This window comes from Perca fluviatilis, chromosome 17 (assembly GCF_010015445.1).
Source record: "Perca fluviatilis chromosome 17, GENO_Pfluv_1.0, whole genome shotgun sequence".
NCBI lineage: Eukaryota > Metazoa > Chordata > Actinopteri > Perciformes > Percidae > Perca > Perca fluviatilis.
The window spans coordinates 1,080,053-1,096,388 of NC_053128.1; the positions used below are offsets into that span (position 1 = coordinate 1,080,053).

Below are 16,336 nucleotides of genomic sequence, written 5' to 3' on the forward strand. Positions count from 1 at the left end.
ACATTTCATATATGATTGATGCAAACGCTGACATTTGGGGGTAGGCATGACAATTTTTTTGGCCATAACAGCCCAAATTTGGTGGCCTCTAGCACATTCTAATGCCACTATTCCATTATATACACTGATCATAATTATTGCATTTAATGAGTTTTCCTTCCTACTTGTTTTTATATTTTTATTATAATGTATATTATTTTATTATTGCCTATATCTACGATATATGAGTCTATCAATCAACTGATGCAACCTGAGTAACGTGCACCTACTTATGGTGCATTCAAATAAGTGTGGGGGACAGAGGGAATTGAAGTTTGAAGAGTATTTACTGCGTACCTGCGTGTGTTCTGGGCGGAGCACGGACACATCCTGTCACAGCGGAGGCCGTAGTGTCCTTCAGGACACAGTCGGACGTCACATATCTCCCCCGTGTACCCTGGCTCACACACACACAGCCCGTTGGTGTGGTAGCACTTGCCCTTATTCTTACAGCGACACGTCTTTGCACAGCCAGCACCGTAAGTTCCAACTGGACACTCGTCCTGGCACCTGTTCACAGCAACAGACACATTTCAAAAGGTGAATGTGATCAATAACAGTTGTCTATGTTGTACATAATTATGTTATGGAACATACAGTATGAAGGTTTGCCAGGTCTGAGGTTTTCCCACAGAGTTAGGCTTCTTTTATTTGTGATTGACAATTATTTATTTATTTAACATATAAACATACAACCCCCTCCCCCTCCTCCCCCGTGTCATCACCACTCACCCAGACAAAAATCGAGATCCTGTCCTATGTAAATTTTGTAGCCTAAAATACATCATGATTCAACGTCCACCGGTGAGTGTAGTGTCATGGAGTTTGCACACTAGTTGGATCCACCACACACTGCTGCCGGCAGTAAAAAAGCTCTGCAGTGGTTCCATGGCTTACTGAATCACAGAGCTTCAGCTATTGGGGCTGCAGCTAAGCTAAACAAACCATCTGCAAACAAACAGTTTGAAAATGAATGCAGTGGGTCCTCATTACCTCTTCCATACTTACAGTACAAACATATACCAGTCCAACCACCAAATCAAGCTGAAAAAGAAATGCCCTCCTCCAGTCCCATAATTTAGAGCAGGCAAGGAGAAGAAAATAGGATCTTGTGTGTGTTTAAAAGACTTTACAGAAGCTTCACTTAACAGTTAATATTGTTGTTGTCTCTGATACTTTAACACCATATTTTATCATCTACATTCTTGCAAACAACTGCCAAACAGCCAGCGTTGGAAGAAGTATTCAAATCCTTTACTTAAGTAAAAGTACTAATAGCACACTGCAAAAATACTCTGTTACAGTAAAAGTCCTGCGTTGAAAATGTTTGGTTGAAAAGGCTTATTTCTATCTTTGAAAATGGTACTTAGGTAAAAGTCTGTACGTATCATCAGGAAAATAAAAAAGTATTACAAGTAAAGCACTCTCCTCCCATTTTAGAAAGTGGAAAGGATCCAACCAGTTGTGTGTTTAATGGTCTAAAAGTAACTAAAGCTGTAACAGATGAATGTAGTGGAGTAACTAAAGTAACTAGTAACTAAAGCTGTAACAGATGAATGTAGTGGAGTAACTAAAGTAACTAGTAACTAAAGCTGGAACAGATGAATGTAGTGGAGTAACTAAAGTAACTAGTAACTAAAGCTGGAACAGATGAATATAGTGGAGTAACTAAAGTAACTAGTAACTAAAGCTGTAACAGATGAATGTAGTGGAGTAACTAAAGTAACTAGTAACTAAAGCTGGAACAGATGAATGTAGTGGAGTAACTAAAGTAACTAGTAACTAAAGCTGGAACAGATGAATGTAGTGGAGTAACTAAAGTAACTAGTAACTAAAGCTGGAACAGATGAATGTAGCGGAGTAACTAAAGTAACTAGTAACTAAAGCTGTAACAGATGAATGTAGCGGAGTAACTAAAGTAACTAGTAACTAAAGCTGTAACAGATGAATGTAGTGGAGTAACTAAAGTAACTAGTAACTAAAGCTGTAACAGATGAATATAGTGGAGTAACTAAAGTAACTAGTAACTAAAGCTGTAACAGATGAATGTAGTGGAGTAACTAAAGTAACTAGTAACTAAAGCTGGAACAGATGAATGTAGTGGAGTAACTAAAGTAACTAGTAACTAAAGCTGGAACAGATGAATGTAGTGGAGTAACTAAAGTAACTAGTAACTAAAGCTGGAACAGATGAATGTAGCGGAGTAACTAAAGTAACTAGTAACTAAAGCTGTAACAGATGAATGTAGCGGAGTAACTAAAGTAACTAGTAACTAAAGCTGTAACAGATGAATGTAGCTAGTAAATAAGTAACTAGTAACTAAAGCTGTAACAGATGAATGTAGTGGAGTAACTAAGCTAACTAGTAACTAAAGCTGGAACAGATGAATGTAGTGGAGTAACTAAAGTAACAAGTAACTAAAGCTGTAACAGATGAATGTAGTGGAGTAACTAAAGTAACTAGTAACTAAAGCTGTAACAGATGAATGTAGCGGAGTAACTAAAGTAACTAGTAACTAAATCTGTAACAGATGAATGTAGTGGAGTAACTAAAGTAACAAGTAACTAAAGCTGTAACAGATGAATGTAGTGGAGTAACTAAAGTAACTAGTAACTAAAGCTGTAACAGATGAATGTAGTGGAGTAACTAAAGTAACAAGTAACTAAAGCTGTAACAGATGAATGTAGCGGAGTAACTAAAGTAACTAGTAACTAAAGCTGTAACAGATGAATGTAGTGGAGTAACTAAAGTAACTAGTAACTAAATCTGTAACAGATGAATGTAGTGGAGTAACTAAAGTAACAAGTAACTAAAGCTGTAACAGATGAATGTAGTGGAGTAACTAAAGTACAATATTTCTCTCTGAAATGTAGCGGAGTAGAAGTAGAAAGTGGCATGAAAAGAAAAGACTCAAGTAAAGTACAAGTACCTCAACATTTGGACTGAAGTACAGTACTGGAGTAAATGTACTTAGTTACACTCCACCTCTGCCAAACAGCAGTGGTGTCCCTTCCTCCGAGGGACAGATATTGGGTTTGGGCGTGGCAGGGCCAGCCCAGTTTTAAGCAGTGCTATATTGTGACGTTTGTCTACCCTTAAACATTCATGAAAGGCCACTTGGAAGGGCTATTCCTGTCTCGTCATTGGTCTGCTAAAGTATATAGTGTGTACTCTTTGATATTGCTAATTATACGGGCGAAAGCCCTGCATGGCGCTAGGATTTGTCTGTGAGAACACTGACTGGGCTTCCTGGTTTTGTTTTTGCTCTTCTCTCTGGAGGATGTGGAAGATTTAAGCAGACACAGATGATTTGGTTTGTGGTCGGTTTGTTTTACTCCTCAGAATGTCATAATCGGGTCCAGTGGGGACAACAAGGTCGTGGGGTCGAGGGGCTCGCGCCATAAAATGACATCACCAGGGCTGTCGTTTCCAGCGCGAAGGCCCCGCAAGCTGTCCGCAACCAACTGGTTGGTCTGTACAGACCACAGAGAGTCAAACAGCCTTAAACATTTGGTCAGAGAGACAGACACCACACTGGGAGAAAAAGAAACATTTTGCTGGATAGGGTGGAAAAACACGAGAGATCTTTTTATCAAAGCTAATAAACGACTGTCTGTACGCCCTCTGGTGTTTCGGAGAGTACTGCAACAAACAATGCGTTGAGCATAAACGTCTCTGTGCGTGCTCGTAGGGCACGCGCCATCTACGGCGGCCCGTGCACAGTGTCGAGCGCGAGTATACCCGCACCTTTAGGGCGTCGATCTCCCGGAGTTCCAGATACAGTTGAATATATACAGCTTCCAATTCAGATGGCAATTAAATGTCAGCATAATTATGAGTCAATACGTTAAAGCACCTTTAAAGAATTTTTCTTTTCATCATGCATTTTTTCAACCCCTTTTTCTCACCCTATGTCTAAGGGAGACATCATCTGTCCCATATGAGCTGGGACACATCGCGAGAGACCCTCAGAGATTCCTTGTGTTAGCTGAAAGAAAATATCCGCAGAAAACTGCACTTTATAACGTATGTTAACTGTAACTGTCATTCTTTTTTTTAGTGGCGCCAGGTATTCAACTTGTTCTATACAAACATGGAAATGCAAATCTTTTTCATTTGTTTTAAACTCAACAAGCAGTTTGATGTATTTTAGCAGAATGTCAGTCTGTCATTCTCATGACTCATGAAAGATGATTTGGGATTATTTGTGAAATTATTGTTACCTTAAACATGTATATTTGGGTATTGTTTTGTTGTGTGGATTGTTTGTTTGTTGTAGTTGGATAGACTTATACCCTGTAGCAGAACATTTTCCTTAAATTTCATTAAAATGGTGATATGCTATTCTATCATTTGGGGAAAATGCCTCTGCAACTTTGAAATTTGCAAAAGCCAAAGTTTTCCACCAACAGCTATATGCGACACGCATTTGTGACTCAGAGCTGGGAAAAGAGTCTCAAAACTACACACACACACACACACACACACACACACACACACACACACACACACACACACACACACACACACACACGTAACTTAATCCACATGTGCAGGTGAACCGTGCACACACATTTAACAATCTGTAAATGATGCAAAACTACAACCGAGGTTGCTCTTACCGTTCTCCCGTGTATCCAGGGCTGCAGAGACACTGTCCAGTGGACAACACACAGAAGCCGTTGTTGTGACACTGACATTCGTGGGAACAGTTTTGTCCAAATCTCCCCTCTGGACATGGCTGTCCACACACCGTACCCTGCACACAGTAGCGACAACTTACATACAGTATCTACGCTGTTCATCATGTGACGCTTTGAATAGATGCTTTAATGGTTTCTACGAACTGATCCTGTTCCTAATCCTGGATACAGCTCCCTGTTCTGTAGTCTAGTCTATAACTTCAAAGACAAACTCTTCCTGACAAGAATTCAGAGCTCCTTCCACATTATGACCTCAAGGTACTGATTGTAGGAGACTTTGATATGCATGGCGCCTTTCTTGAACCTCTGGGACTCTTTTAACTTTATCACGTGTGAAAGGAGCTGCTCGTCCCCCGACTCGTATCACCACTCTCCTCTCCTCTGGTTCAGCTCATACTGACATGTTAGCAGAGGATTTCCCAGGTCTTGTACACCATCTTTATTCTGCTCGTGTCATGCCCAGTCTGCTGCTACATCCTGTTAGGCCCTTAGTGTGATTTCACTGTCACTGTGTATTAATTAAAAAATTGCATTTTATATGATTTATTATCAGTCAGTTTATTTTTATACTATTATACTGTCTCGTTTTATACTGCTTTGAATCTCGTTTTGAATTAGTTTATTTTTCAGGAGATTTATTGTGGAAGTAAAAGCCATGGAGACCTGGTGGGGTGTATCGGGGGCGGCCTCTGCTGCGCCCCTGCAGACTTGAGCGGTGCGCCGCGAAATTTATTTAAAGTCTGCATGTGGCATCTCCATGCATTCCTTGTGAGACTGGCTATGACAAACTGTGGAGACCTACTGTCACTGTTATCCTGTGTTACTTACCAGTTAATAAACGGCTGGTTGAAGCCAAAGAGAAAAAGTGTACATGTTTCATCGATCCACAATGCACGAGAGTACACAATCGCTACATTAGCACCTCTGACTTCACATAACAAGATTGGGAACAGTGTTTGATTAACAGCTGAAATTCAGTGAGAACAGACTGTAGAGGGGACAGCAGAGAATCTGCTAGGGAAGCTAAACTCTTTCAGTGTCTGCAAGGACATACTATGTATCTTTTATCAAACTTTTTTTTATCGAGAGTCTTTTAACTTTCTCATTTGTGTACTGGTTTAATGGGGTGTCTGTGAAGGACAAAAACGGTCTGTTTAACATTGTTAAGGTCTGCTCCAAGACCACTGGAGTCCAGCGGAAAGACCTCAGCTCTCTGTGGAGGAAACGAGTAGGGCGGCGCTATTAAGTTCCTGCACAGAAAACTAATCAGTATGCAAATTCTTTCATTCAGCCATCAGGCTACTGAACACAAAGCATTGATCTATGCTCTTGTTGCCACTGCCATGTTGATGTGGATGTGGATGCTGATTGTTGTCGTTAGTCTTGTACTTATTTATCACATGGAGGGGATAAAGTGTTAAAATGAATCAGGGATTAACAAAGTGTTCTGAATCTGAATATTGTTTATTCATTTCAGGTGCTTTTGCTCATGTAAAGTCCCAATGGTCCTTGGGGAGTGTGACTGATGATAACAATGCGTACCATCCATCCTGCAGGACAGGAGCACTCTCCAGTCACATGGTGACACACTCCTCTGTTCTGACACGGACATCTCTCCTCACACTGCTGTCCATGTTTACCGGGAGGACACAGGGCTTCACAGCTAGCAAGGAAAAAAAACAGCATCCCATTAATATTTTCTTTACTTTTAACCAACGGTTCAAAACCTAATAGAGCCAGGGTGCAAATAGGGCCATAGATAACATTTCTTACAGTGAATTGGACTAGCAAAGGACCGGTTGAAGAGGAGGGTTACTGAATGAGAGTGCCTTACATAAAAATGGCCAGAAAAAAATAAAGACACCAGATATCCATTAGCGTCTATTGAACACAACCTGATCACATGAGTCACTGGGTACATGCACACTAATATTCCACTATTATTCTGAATACGACAATAGTCATGTTAACAGCATATTCTGTTCCGAATAAGGCCTTTTCCGAATTTAGTATTTTCCGATTAAGACACAAAGTCCTATTTTGCACGGCTGCATGTAAACGGGAATATTAGTGGAATATTCATTTTCATTATAGAGCCGGGATCTTCAACAGGGGGTCCGGGACCCCTAGGGGGTCCTCAGAGTCAATGCAGAGGGGCGTCCAAATTATTGTTAAGTCTTAACATGAATCCAACATATTATTAGCAGATATAAATCCCCACTGCTTACTGGCCTATAGGTAAGGTCGTCACTAAGGTAGCCATCCACAGAGACAGTTCATCCTAAGGATTCACTGTGCCACATGTATGTTTAACATTAAAACATGATTATAAAATCATTGCAACAATTATTTGGCTATTTTAATAGCTTAGTATTCTATGCAAAAAAGGTATGCATAAAGGCTTTAGGCTGCAATACACATTACTGTAGGCCCACTTTATTATGCAACTTCATTTTATACAATATATATAGTATGGGGTCCCTCCTCCATCTCTCTTTCAGTTAAGGGGTCCTTGGCTCAAAAAACGTTGAAGACCCCTGCACCAGAGAATCATGTCTTTGGAAAGACATGTCATGCATGTTAACATATCCAGCAACATAGAATACAAAACTGACTGCTACCTAAGCATAAAACGTGCTTCTCAGTAGGCACGGAACTTTTACTTTAATGTCAATATTGGGATTAGAAACAGGAAACAGATTCTCACACATTCTGTCCTCCAACTTACAAAGCTCCAGTGTATCCTGGTGAGCACTTGCATTCTCCGGTCACATGGTGACAGGCGGCTCCATTCTGGCATTGGCATTTCTGCTGGCATCCGTTTCCATAGGTGCCCACTTCACACTGGGCCTCGCAGCGCCATCCTCCGTACCCAGGAGGGCAGATGCAGGCTCCGGTGATGGGGTTACACAGAGCGCCGTTCTGGCACTGACATCGGTTACTGCAGTGGGGACCCCAGTGGCTACTGTCACAAGCTGAGGGAAGGAAGGAAAACAATCAAGATTTAGTGTAAGTTGTTCCACACGCCACAGGTCACAGGCTGCCATTCTCATCTTCCACTGTGTCAATCTACCAGCAGACCAAGAAGACCACATTAAACATTAAAGGTTACGTTTTTTGTTTTTTTTAACCTGGACCCTATTTTCCCATGTTTTTGTGTCTAAGTAGATGACGATTCATTTACGGGATTTTTCCAGTGCCGCCGGAGGTTCACCGGATGTCCGTCCCCTTCCTCTGTCTCTGTGTTGGCGTTCTAACCTCTGGTGGATTTGTGAGGACTATGGTTAACTGCTCCTCAGATCTCTGCAGGGTAAATCCAGACAGCTAGCTAGACTATCTGTCCAATCTGAGTTTTCTGTTGCACGACTAAAACTACTTTTGAACGTCCACATGTTCCACCAAAACAAGTTCCTTCCCGAGACTGTTTAGCAGAGGCACCGTGGCTCCGTCCGGCGCTTAGCACCGCCAAAGACGATTATGATTGGTTTAAAGAAATGCCAATAAACCAGAGCACGTTTTCCCCCAATCCTGGAATGCTGTGTGGACTAGCCAGACCCTCCTCCGCAGCACTGTGAAGAAAGGTCTGGCTATGCAAGACCACTGTTGAGCCATGCTGGAAGTGTAACCCTGATCTCAAAGTGGGTCCAGGATAATGGACAACCTTTTGTTGGATCTGCTTCCAAAGTAATCCACCTGTGAATACTGATGGAAGGATGAGGCTGGTGTTATACATGCTATATTTTACAGGGGTGATAGGTGCTTTTCTAGGTTTTAGGGGCTATTTTCGTATTGATAACCAAGCCATGAAAAGGGTAAAACCAACAATGTGTTAGTCCAGCTCTTAAAAGCTCCCTTTCCTGTCTGTCTATTAAAAAGATACACAACTGTATGTTTCCCTCGACCTTTTAGCTTATGTTCAATATCTCCAGCTCAATACAGTGCAGAGACATTTTTTTTTTTGTTAAGAAGCAGAGAAATGTTTCAACAAGGTTTTACATGCGATTGTAGGCCATCCAGAAGCTGTTTGATTGTTAATCGAGCATGGAATGATTGTGTCTTTGTACAATAAATCGATAATTATGAATCCATAAATCAAGTTACGTGATGTTCGATGTCTCCTTATCGCTTCAAGCTAGCGTCGCTCTGATTGTTTAACATGGCAGCTAAATATTTTTCTTTCCAGAGAAGATCTGGCAATGCGAGACTTTTAGTCATCAAACTCTTGAGGCTGAAAGCGAAGCTGACTCCTCATGACTGACATGAAAACCAGCTGATTGTACAAGCAGCCAGAGACTCGATTACTCCCAATCAGTGTGTGGCCAGGCAGGCTGCGACCTCAACCCACCTCATTAACCTCTGGCTGTTGGAGTTCAGCCTTAATCAGACCACACCTTATATCCATGTGTCTGGCCTTCCCATCATCACTCGCAATGGAAGCTTCACCATGTGTAGCCACAGAAACTGGTTAACCTGAGAATGGGTTGTTTAGTTCTACATGCTTTCATCTTGTCACGTCACATATTGCCTCTGCCAATGACTGGGGGCAGAACAGGAGGGAGTCACAAAGGTTTACAGCGGCGGCCAGGCCTTTCATTATGGGACTCTGCGTCATGGAAGTCTATATTAAGTTCAGGGGAAAGTGAGAGTTTTCACTGGAAAAAAAGACAAAAATTGAAGGTTTAGATAAGGACTTTATAACTTACACTGTGCATTTTACTGTAGCGCTGTCGTCAGCCAACTGTTAAGCAGCTCATTAGCCAGATTTAAAAAAAACTTGAGTCTTTTTTCATAGTTTTAGCCAACGTGTATGGGTTATGATAACATTAGCTGTATTGGAAACTGTTCGCTATTCCCTATATAGTGTTGATTAAATAGGGAACTATATAGGGAACCACCAAATGAGATTTCGGACACTCACTGAAAGTATCGTTGCAGTAGATGCGCTGGTTAATGTGTGACGGAGGCCATAGCCTCGTGAGACCGTCCTGATCTCGCGAGCTCCAGTTTTCCACTCGCAGATCAGTCTTGAGATAGAGAAAATTTGGAGCCGTTCGCCAAACGACCGGGCCAATCAGCGTTGGTTTTGAGGCGGGTTTAGGTGGTGATAGACACCTGGTTTATCCAATCAGCTAACCAGTATTTTCAGACAGCGGTAGCCCTAATTCTGTTAACTGCTCGCTAATGCTTTTTTCTCTTGGATCCTTCTTTTGGAATATGGACCAGGTCTTTTATTCGTAAATTCTCGTTACACAAACGGCAAATATCCTTTACCGACATGTTGCTTGCTTGCTGAGCTAACGAGCTATGCTCTGCCTGCAGCAGCAGGGGCTTGTGGTTGTATTTTCATATACGCTTCGTTGATCTGATTGGTTGATTTGGCCTGTCTATCACCAACATAGGTGGTGATAGACAGATGGTTTATCCAATCAGCTAACCAGTATTTTTACCCCTTCCCAAAAGTTCTCCAACGGAAAGTTCCCAGATGGATATGCCGAGCAAATGTGAAGCAATCCATCTGGTGGAGTCAGGTTAGGCGCGCCCAGCATCATGTAAACAAAACCAAACAAAAATACTCCTAATACGTCCCTGAAACCAAGCGAGCACTCAGGAGGAGAATAAAAGGTTGTTTATTATATATGTTGCATGTTACATTTCCACTGTTTAGAAACCAAAGGCCGCTACATTTTTTCTTTTCAGTTTCCGCTGGTGCTTCTGCTTTGCCTCCAGGAAAACACGACCACGTTGCATTGTGGGATACGGGAGTAAAATGTAGGGTACATCATATGTACACTCAAACTAGCTGTGTATTGTGGGTATTTTATAGTGGACTATATAGTGAATGAAATTAACCGCGGAGAATTGGAACACCACTACAAAATGACAAACACACTATACAGAGAACTATTTCTGTGACAGGGAACGGTTTCTAACACAGCTAATGTGTTTAAAGTAACTGATTAATTTCTTTGAAGGCACCAATCATAGCACAAGCTCAAACAATTCAGACAACCTTTCATATCTCTGCTCTAATGCTAGATTTACGCTAGACTGCACACTACAAAGACACTTAAAAAATGGTCAAGAGATGTACATGAGGGATATGAAACAAAGGACACCCTTCTGTCAGGGTCTGTGAACTGGGATGGGTGTTTATAACAGACAGGATGGGTCACAATTTTACCTTTCCCCTTTGTTTTCTCTTCCACATAACTAATCAGGGGGTTTGTTTATACAACCCTGTCTGACTGCTCATGTTTCGGAGCCATCAGACGTCTTTTAGTGATGTCCCAAAAATCTCAGTACCGATCTCGGGCAGGCGGACCTCATGGTAGACGAGAAAACTCCATTCAAAGGATCATTTTTAAATTCTGTGGACCAACAAACTTCTGAGCAAACGTCACCCAATGATGAAGACAGTGAGAGGATTGAAAGCCTCGGGAAAAGCTAGTAAGTGGAGCTTGAGTTACGACTCCTGTTTCCCATGTCAAGAATACATTTTACTCACTCACTCAACAAACTTCTCATGTTTGCTGTGATGTCTTTGTTCATTTTGGTGTTGCACAACAGATAATGTGAGAAATATCATTTTCATTTGTCTCCAAGATGGGAACCAGATGCCAAGTATTTTCGCTCACCTGTCAATCCTAAGTCCAAAATCTATAACTTCATCTCAATCAACAGCTGGCTTTAGATTTCCAGAGCTAATAGCACAATGTGCCTGCTCAATAATAAAAAGGCTTTCCCATGTGTTGTGTGGGATCCTGCCTGCTGTGACGGACCACTGCAGCTGATTGTGGTTTCACTGCTTCAACTAGACTATACACAGGGCAGCTGCAGTAAAACTAAGTGATTGCAGTGACGTGTCCTCGTGGTTTATGGACAGATGTGACTTTCTTTCTGGATTTGTGTTCGAGGTGTAGAGGCCAGATGCTTTAGGAGCAACAGCAGCAGAGAGGGACTCAAGGGACTCATTCAAGTCCTTTTCAACCTACCCTCAGTGAAATAATAAATCATGTCTTTGAACTACATTTTTAGACAAATACTAAAATGAAGGACATCCAAAAGAGCATAAGTACATTCAAAAGAAATTCCATCTTAAAGGGGTGATTTTCTAATCGTTACAATAAACATTCAGTAAATAATCATTTTAATTTCTGTTCTGCTGTACATGCAGATGAATTTCTGCTTTTTTCTTCAGCATTTAGCCAAAGATCCTCTATTACTAAAGAGAGTGCATTTCAAGCAGGTTTCAAGCAGCGCCAGTGGTACGAAAAGGTACACACTTCCGGTCTCCTAAAGGCCTCGTTTGAACGTGTAGTGAACGTCGTGTGGATGAATGAAAAGTTATATTTGAATAATTTATTAATATGTTCTTTTGTTAACGTTAGATATTTCCACAGCTAAAAGACATATTTAGCATCACAGAGATTAGTTTTGTTAGGGCGTTCACCAACGTTAGCTGACGTTAGCTTCTCTGTGGTGCCAGATCTCACGAGAGTTCAGTCCTGAGACAGAAACAGGTCTCAAACTAAGTTAATTTTCTCCTGATGTGTCCGTCTGGAAAATGCCATGTTATTGTCAGAATGTTCTGGAGATATGTGGCTTGTGAGAAATGGGTCCAATATATACTTTGATGACTATTGGGTGAAATAATCGCTCATAATCTGTGTTCACGTTCACTCCTCCCGTTGGAATCAACACACTCGGACCTGCCGCTAGTCTCCTAAAGAGGCGTGGCCGTGGAGGAGCCCACGTGACACTGATACAGGAAACTACTCTGAGTTGGGGTGTCTCGCTTCTAAACCGTCTCTGAATTTGTTTAGCACGGCGCCATGGCAACCATAAACACCACTGGCTCTAGCCGTTTGCTGCTTCCTGTTTGGTGCTGGAAGGAGAGCACTCATTGGTTGTTGACAATGTTCACGTGATCTAACTTCACTACCAAGACTTCAAACTTATGATAATATCAATCACGTTTGATTTTGTCTGAACATCCAGACGGGAGAAAGACTGACTAGGACTGAGTTTTAGGACCTTACACCAAACGATGGAGATGACGGGAGACCCCCCCGACTCTAGTAAGACTCTCAGGGTTTCATTCTCATAGTGGAAATTAGTCTGCGACAGTGGAATCACTTGAAAAGTCGTTTGGTGTAAGGTCGGCATAAGACAAAATTATAACGTTATAACAAACATGATGACCGCCTGTTATAAATGAGTAGTTGTTAATTAGACCCGAGTCTGCTTCCAGCAGGTCGGTAATCATCTGGATCTCAATGCCTACTTACTGGCTGTTTCTGGTGTTCCAGTCTATGAGTGATACCTGAGGTCCAGGAGATTAGGTTGTAAACTCCAAAAAAGCTAGTAAGTAGATTTAAAAAAAATACAATTGTCAAACCTAATTTTTCCTATTTATGTAGAGTTCGCTCACATAATTAGTCGTTCAAAACAGTGTCATAAAGAAGATATTTTTGTTTAAATAACAATGCATTTCCTTTGAGCTTAGAGCCCTCTCCTCCATTACATAAACACGACCTGGTGTTTATGTGCCCAGCATGCAGAGTAACCCAACCATCTCCAACCATTCCACTACTCTGAAGTTGTTCAAGTGATTAACAGGCTCCTTTTATTCCTCCTGCATTAGCCTGCTTCACTCTGACCTGATAACAAGTGCATTTGGTACTTCCTTTTCCTCAGGCAGTCTGGCCCTGTGTGACAAACAGTGGCGAGGAAGGCGGGGGAAGGGTTGGGGGACAAAGAGGAGGAGGAGGAGATTAGAGAAAATAAGATGCACATGTAAAACCCTCCTGCATTCAAATCTGCCATCCTGGTACCTTTGTGAAACCTGACCTAGATTGAAGAAAGGCCAAACTCCAGGAGCTTGGGGGCTCCTCATCTGCTTGCTGAAGAACAGACTGTTCTCTTTCATTGGCCTATTCAAGATGGCAGTGAACAAAAAAAAGACTGCACCGTGCCAGGGTTTGGTCACAAGGCTCGCTGTAAGACCTCATAATGTTTTCCAGAGTTCATTTGTCCTTATCTACTGCAGGGAACAAAACTAGATAGACAGCGAAACGTCTGCATACATGTATCATCTTTTGTATCCATGCAGACACAACAAGTCATAAAAATAAAAAAATAAAAATAAAAAACACCTCACACCGAGGGAGATTTCAGGGGAAAGAGTCTGTCTAGTAGAGAAAAAGTCTTGAGCCAGTAACTTGAGCTGCCAGTTGTTGAGAGTTGGCTCAGCTCTGACTGTGCACACTGGGGAGGGATCGGGACCGGGGTGTTTTTCCATCTATTTAGTGATTACCCAGTCTACCAGGCATGGTGCCCTCATGGGAACAGAAATCGCCTTTCACGCTGATACGGAGGATTCCCAGTGAGAAAAAACATCTGTAGCATTCCCCCACGTTTTCCAAGCTGAGTTAGAATGTGTGTCCTTCTCCACAGTTTTATTGTCATTATACAATAAAACTCATCTCACCATTAGGCAGTGTCTTTACACGAGGAAACCATGCTTTTACACGTGTAAAACACCACAACTTATCTCTTTGCTTCTTTAAGCTACATGTCCTGATTTAGTTTTTAGTTTCCAATAGCACTCACAAACTGCAAATTGTCCTTGTTGGTGTCCCTAGCAAAATGAACAAGTGTATTTTTAAAGCTCCCATATCATGCTCATTTTCAGGTTCATATCTGTATTTTTGGTTTCTACTGTAACATACAGTACAGGCCAAAAGTTTGGACACACCTTCTCATTCAATGCGTTTCATTTATTTTCATGACTATTTACATTGTAGATTCTCACTGAAGGCATCAAAACTATGAATGAACACATATGGAAGTATGTACTTAACAAAAAAGTGTGAAATAACTGAAAACATGTCTTATATTTTAGATTCCTCAAAGTAGCCACCCTTTGCTTTTTTTGATAACTCTGCAAACCCTTGGTGTTCTCTCAATGAGCTTCATGAGGTAGTCACCTGAAATGGTTTTACCTTCACAGGTGTGCTTTGTCAGGGTTCATTAGTGGAATTTTTTCCCTTATTAATAAAAAAAGCAAAGGGTGGCTACTTTGAAGAATCTAAAATATAAGACATGTTTTCAGTTATTTCACACTTTTTTGTTAAGTACATAATTCCATATGTGTTCATTCATAGTTTTGATGCCTTCAGTGAGAATCTACAATGTAAATAGTCATGAAAATAAAAAGGAAACGCATTGAATGAGAAAGTGTGTCCAAACTTTTGGCCTGTACTGTAAATGCTAAAAACATAATTCTCATACTGTCTGTCGGATTTACAGTGTGTGTGTGTGTGTGTAATGATTGGGTCATGTGTAAATGTGTGGATGTTATGGGAGAGAGAGAAGCATCTGTATACAGGGTGACGTATAACTGCTGCAGTACTTATTTATTTGTCTTTTATTTTTTTTTAACATTATATACATTGTATGCTAATGAACTTTTTAACTTTAACTCTTAATGGCTGGGTTGGCTATAAAACAGAATTGCCCTTTGGGGACTAATGAAGTTATCTGAATCTGAATATACCTGTATTCTATTCCCCCTCTGTCTGAAACGTTCCGTTTTACCGCCTGTCTCTTTAAAGGGTAACTACTGTTTTTTTTTAACCTGGACCCTATTTTTCCATATTTTTGCATGGCAGCGGCGAAACAAGCTACAATGTAAATTAATAGGGCAATTGTGCAGCTTGTATTTACTTTCACAAAAGTGCTTGTTTTGCCACTGACAGACTCAGCTAGCCTTTAAGCCCCCCTGATGAAAAAGCCCTGTCCGCTGTGATTGGTTTCGAGCACTTTAAGGGTCTCTGCTCCATCATTGCAGCCGGGGAATGACTGTAACAGCACTGTAGCAGCACTTTCTACCTATGTATAGTACAGTTGTGACATCGCACATACAGGAAGTCCTGACGGCTCGTTAAAAGGCACAGTTTCTGAAAAGGAGATGTGTGGATTTCTCTGTGGATTGAGCATTTTGATACTTTCACATTATTTATATAGCACCTACTCCTCACAACACACAGACACAACATACAAAAAAGCACAACAACTAGTGATGTGCGGATCGATACTAAAGTATCGATATTTACGATCCCAACGTCTCCTGCTCTAGTATCGATTCTCATATAAAAAGATCGATATTTAAACTCAGTAATTTGGAGTGAGTGTTTATGTTATCATAAGTAACTTGTTGTCACCAGAAAAGTCTAATTATATCCGGCTAGGGGAAGGAACTACTTCTCCTTCCGCCAGTCAATTGTGTGTGCACTGCGGCTCTGTGACTGTTCAAGAGTTCCCCGGAATCCCAGCATTCTTACAACAAGCTAACAGAAAGCAGTTTGTTCAAATAGAAAATACTAGTGAAACATGAAGTAAGCTATCCTAATCAGTGCTAAGAGTGTATTGAGAGAAGCTGCATATAGCCCATAGTTAAAACTAATATAATTTAGAGGGATCTTTTTCATCCGCCTGGACATCATACTGTACAACAACTCCTAGTCATGGCAGGGAGGACAATAGACAAAAGAACAATTTCTACCTCCATCTGTACTCTTTACTTCCATCTA

The 16,336-nt window shown here is 41.2% G+C and overlaps 1 protein-coding gene across 1 annotated transcript in view; it reads right to left on the reverse strand.

The window, feature by feature from the left end:
• megf10 (multiple EGF-like-domains 10) overlaps positions 1-16,336 on the reverse strand; it is a 105,787-nt gene that overhangs the window by 39,252 nt on the left and 50,199 nt on the right. Inside the window, exons 6-9 of the mRNA XM_039779104.1 lie at positions 7,471-7,717; positions 6,285-6,405; positions 4,662-4,798; positions 337-549 (exon numbers count right to left, since the gene is read on the reverse strand). Of these exons, the coding sequence (XP_039635038.1) occupies positions 337-549; positions 4,662-4,798; positions 6,285-6,405; positions 7,471-7,717 (718 nt within the window). The remainder of the gene's footprint in view (positions 1-336; positions 550-4,661; positions 4,799-6,284; positions 6,406-7,470; positions 7,718-16,336) is intronic.